This window comes from Alexandromys fortis, unplaced genomic scaffold (assembly GCF_014885135.2).
Source record: "Alexandromys fortis isolate MF-2015 unplaced genomic scaffold, M_Fortis_MF-2015_v1.1 scaffold_8_9099976_23576923, whole genome shotgun sequence".
NCBI lineage: Eukaryota > Metazoa > Chordata > Mammalia > Rodentia > Cricetidae > Alexandromys > Alexandromys fortis.
In genome coordinates, this window is record NW_026067899.1 from 7038502 (window position 1) to 7043359 (window position 4858).

At 37.3% G+C, this 4858-nt stretch overlaps 1 protein-coding gene across 4 annotated transcripts in view; it reads left to right on the forward strand.

The window, feature by feature from the left end:
• The window catches only part of Cobll1 (cordon-bleu WH2 repeat protein like 1), a 146131-nt gene extending 141970 nt beyond the window's left edge, over positions 1-4161 (forward strand). For all 4 annotated transcript variants that reach the window (XM_050122204.1, XM_050122214.1, XM_050122212.1 and 1 more), the window contains one exon: positions 2927-4161. In XM_050122204.1, the coding sequence (XP_049978161.1) occupies positions 2927-3013 (87 nt within the window). In that variant the 3' untranslated portion in view covers positions 3014-4161. The remainder of the gene's footprint in view (positions 1-2926) is intronic.
• Positions 4162-4858: the final 697 nt, after the last annotated feature.

A 4858-nucleotide genomic window follows, 5' to 3' on the forward strand; every position in this document is an offset into this window, starting at 1 on the left:
TTTTTTTGTTTTGTTTTGTGTGAAGCCCGCAAGTTGATTCCACAGTGGCTTTACTGCTTTGCACTACCAACAGTGAATAAGGGTTATTTTTATTTTTCCCCGCATCTTTGCTGTCATTTCTTGGCAGCATTTTTTTCTTGAATGTGGCTATTCTGACTGGGATAAGAGAATCTCAAATTAGTTTCAGTTTTTCTGATGGCTGGAGTTTTGGGACATTTTAAAAAATCATTATAGGTCATTTGTGAGCTGTCCAGACCATTTATTGGTTGCCAGTTTTGTTTTTATTGTGAATAATTTTTGTAGTTCTTTTTTTAAAGATGTTGAAGTTTTAGTACAAATACAAAATGAATAGCATTTTAACGAAATCGTGCTCACTTTGCTACTTCATTTTCTCTCCGACATTTACACCATTAACTGCTTCCCCAAAGGCTCACACAACAGAGCATAAGATATGCAGGGAGATCTGCAAATATGGATTTCCATTGTTCATGACATCCAGCCCTGCCCTGACTCTGCAGTTCAGGCAGAGGACTCTAGCCCTGTCTTCCCATGCACTGATCAGTACTGAAAACAGAACATTCAGTATGGAGTTGGGGCTGAGCTGCGTTTTCTCTGTTGTTCTTTTAAAAGATAGATAACAAGGGCTACTGAGTATATGAGTAGACATGAGTGAGCGAGATGGTAGACATATGTGATGGTTTCTTGATTAGGATCCTCCGTGTGCAGGTGTCCATTGTGAGGTGCAGGTGCAGTTGTTTCTATAGTCCAGCATTAATCCTTCTGATTACGAATGGCACCGTGGCATTGGCTGCTTATTGGTGGACAATGAGCTGGGTTCTGTTTATGATGTTCCAATGAACAAACTTTACCGGGTGAATATTGAAAGCCTCCACTATAGTTTTGTGAATACATTTGTTTCTTATAAACAATTACGAAGGGGATCGGTGGCTTAAGAGCTCTAGATGCTCTTCCAGAGGACCAGAGTTCAGTTTTTTTTAGCACCTGTGCCTTGCAGCTCATGAAAGCTTATAACTCCAGCTCAAGAGGATCCAGTAGCTTCTCCTGGCCTCCACACGCACACACAGGCATCCCATACCCAAACATCCCAGCACACACATATGAAATACAAACACACACAGTGAAATATAAACCATTTTACAGAAGGATTTTGAGAACTGTAATTATAGCATGAATTACAAAGGCAATTTTCTCACGCAGACAAGCTTCAGGATTAAAATTCGGCAGTGAAAAGTCATTACTGTGGCTTTTTATACTGGAAAGTAGCCCACGTGACTAGACAACTAAGTGGGCTTAGGTGAGCACCCTTGCTTTGGTGGCAGCTGTCTTTAGTTGTCATTTCAGGTGTGTGGCTTCATCTGCTGAGCTTCATCTTAACTGATTAAGCCCCCCAGGAAATTCATTACCACAGAGAACCAAATCTTCATTTAGTGCAAAGCAGGAACCAAAGTGCAAGCAAAAACATAATTCTTTGTCTCCTTTGCTCTATTCACAGGATCTGTCCCATTCCTCTGTTAGTTCTTTCTTATTCAAAGATAGCAATTCTTGTTTGTAAATCTTCGCTGCTCAAATTGCAATGTAGAGATTGTTTTCTTGTAATATTTTATTGTATTTTACATGTGACATGTATATTTACTAGTCATGATGTATATATATATATATACATATATATATATATTTACATTCTCTAAGTCTTTTTAAGAAGACCTTAGAATTCCAAGATATTTTGAAAACTTGTTTTGTTTTTTTGTGGGGAGGGAGGAAGGGTCTCCTTCTCCATCCCATCCTGGCCTGGAGCTCTTCTGCCTCAGTGTAGTAGCAAGGCTCTTTGTTCCCAGCTGCCCAGACCCGAAATAATCACACAGAAACTGTATTATTTACGACACGGCTGGACCTATTAGCTTATGCATATTTCTAGCTGACTCTTACATCTTAACCCATTTCTATTATTTTATATTTTACTACGAGGCTTGTGGCCTACTGGCAAGGTTCCAGCTGGCGTCTTGTGTCTTCTCCTCTGGCGGCTACACTGCTTCTCCCTGAATCTGCCTACTCTCTATATATCTTTTTCAGCCTGATTGTATTCTGTTAAGCCATTGGCCAAAAGCAGCTTCTTTTTTTTTTTTTTTATTAACCATTAAAAGCAACACATATACAGAAGGACTTCCCACACCACCCCAGTGTCCCAGGTGCTGGGATGGCTGTATATACCATCCTGCTTGACTGTCTTGAATGATTGTTTTTTCCTTTTCTTTTCTTTTCTTTTCTTTTTTTTTCTCCAGTGCTTTGCAAATAGAACACTCAGGCATTGAGTTTTGAAGGCTGATTGAAGCTTCCTGTAAAGCCCTTCCGTCATTCCTTTTTTTCTAGGTCTAATAGTCACAGGCTTGACCGTTGGCTGTAGCCCTTACCATGAAAGAATTCTTAAAGACCCAATTTTGGTGGTGAATGCTTTTGTTTTAAATATATAAGAGAATTGGTAAGAGAAGGATTTCAAACTACTTTCTGGTATTAGTACAAACTTGTAAAATTTTGCAAAATCCATTTTTTTTTTTTCTCAAAGCACTTCTGAGAAGCCAGGATTCATCTAGCTAAAACTGCACTGTGACAGCTTGGCCTGCAGTCTGTTTGTGCTCTTGTCTTTTCTGTTGGCTTGGTAATTTTATAAAGACTAAGATATGTTGATGGGTTATTTAACTTGTTTGTTGTGGAAATAGCAAGTCTCTCATTTACCATTTCACGAGTGAGTGAGCATTTATTCTTAATTATTTGTAAATCATTGAGTGATAAATACTGAATGCTAACGTTTTCAGTTAAGCAGAAGTTATAATGTGATGATTGTTCAAAATTAGACAGCTGTCCCATTTTATAAAAATTGACGGGAACAAAATGTGTTTCTTCCTCCTAGGTTACTGTTCCGTCCAATACAATAGCTGTGAATGGGAAGTCAGGACTCAGCCATGCGGTGTCCTCTGATGCCCAGGACAGTGGCTAACATTACCACCTGCTGTGACATACTTCACTGACCAGCCTTCTGCGTACAAGGGATATCGGAAGATGTATATTCAGATGTACACTAATATATAAATCTATTCAAGAATAAGCATTTGTGTTATGGATTTAATGCCAAAGGAAACATGGCTAGAATTTATAATTTATAATAACGTTTGGTCTTATTTGTCATAACTAAGTAGTGCTGCTTTAGAAACTAAACAAGATGTAAATGACTTGTTTTTTCCCCCCCCCTACTGGTGAATAATCACAGCTTAGTGATTTTTTTGTTTTATTTATGGACATACTGTGTACCATGAAACAAAGGTGTGAATTGAGATTTATGGACATATTGTATGACAGGGAAACAGGCAGGCACAGACTAACATTTACTGCCTCAGCGTTAGACTGTAGTTGGAAACATAAATTATAATAAAGCCTTTTTGGCTGAATGATATCGAAAACTAGTAAATCAAATAAATAATGTTCAGTTATTTTTATTGAGGAACCACTTCATGTGAGACTTATTTTGTGCATTCTCTAATTACAAGTGAGTGCCAGATCTATAGGAAATAAGAATATTACTTTTTAAATATATCACTTTAACCTTTGGTAGTTAAATTGCACAAGGAGATTTTAAGATGCTTTCTGTATATAATTATGATGGTGTTGCACAGATATTACATATTTTCTAATGCCAGAAGTCTTAAAAGATTCCTATGAAAATGTTGATATATTATGGCAGGTATTTCCCATTTGGTATATAGGGAGAACAGGGGCTAGTTTATGTCCATATTCAAAACTTTAAAGACTAGTTAGAAGTTTACAAAATGTTGATTTAATTAAAACAAAATGCTGTATTAGTCATTTATGAAGCTCAGATGCTAATTGTCTAAATAATAATATATATTTTCCTGAAAGCCAACTGGTTAAGGGAAAAAATACTTGATGTGTACTTGGCTTATAGTGATCCTAGAGTCTAGAACATGTTGGTGTTCTGAATTTCCTTAAAAATTTAATTGCTCATTTATTCCAGAGACTGTTCAAACAGCCTGACACTGTTTTGAATCTTACTAAAGATACTGGTGTATATGCCATTTTGACAAATATGAATTCTTTTTCCAGTTAATAAAAGCAAGTTATATATTTGAAGTCTGTTGTTTCCAGTGTGGTTTGTGTTAACTAGCATATTTGAATAACTTATGAAGAAAATGCATTTTTTTGAAATTTTATGTGTATGGATGTTTCGCCTGCATGTCTGCTGTGCACCGTGTGTGTGTGTGTGTGTGTGTGTGTGTGTGTGTTTGCGCAGTGCTTGTGGAGGCCAAAAGAAGACAGTTGTGAGCTGCTAGGTGGGTTTTGGGACTTGAACTCAAGTCCTCTGCAAGAGCAGCCAGTGCTCTTAACTTCTGAGCCATCTCTCTAGCCCTGATGGACATGTTTCTGTCAACCATTAGCACGTACACAATACTAATGCTTTTCCATTTATTGGGCTTCCCAGGGAATAGTGACGCCCTGATATTCTGATACAATCACAGTAAATACTTAGGCTGGTTCCTGCTGCTGTTGTTCCTTGTTTGACACCTGAGAGTGAGAACCTTCTACACAGATACTAAATTCTATCATATTAAACCAGTAGAGAAAAGAGCAGGCTTTTGAAAATTAATGTTTGGACAATTGTCTACTTGAGGAAAAGTGTGGTTTTACTTCAAACTATATCATCAATGTGTTTGTGTCCGATTGAAGGCTTTCAAAGTAACATCTGAAAACTTAGGACGTAATTGGTGCTTTCAGACCGTAGCATGTGAAAACTTGTTTAAAATAAATGATGCTGTCGTAAAAGATATGA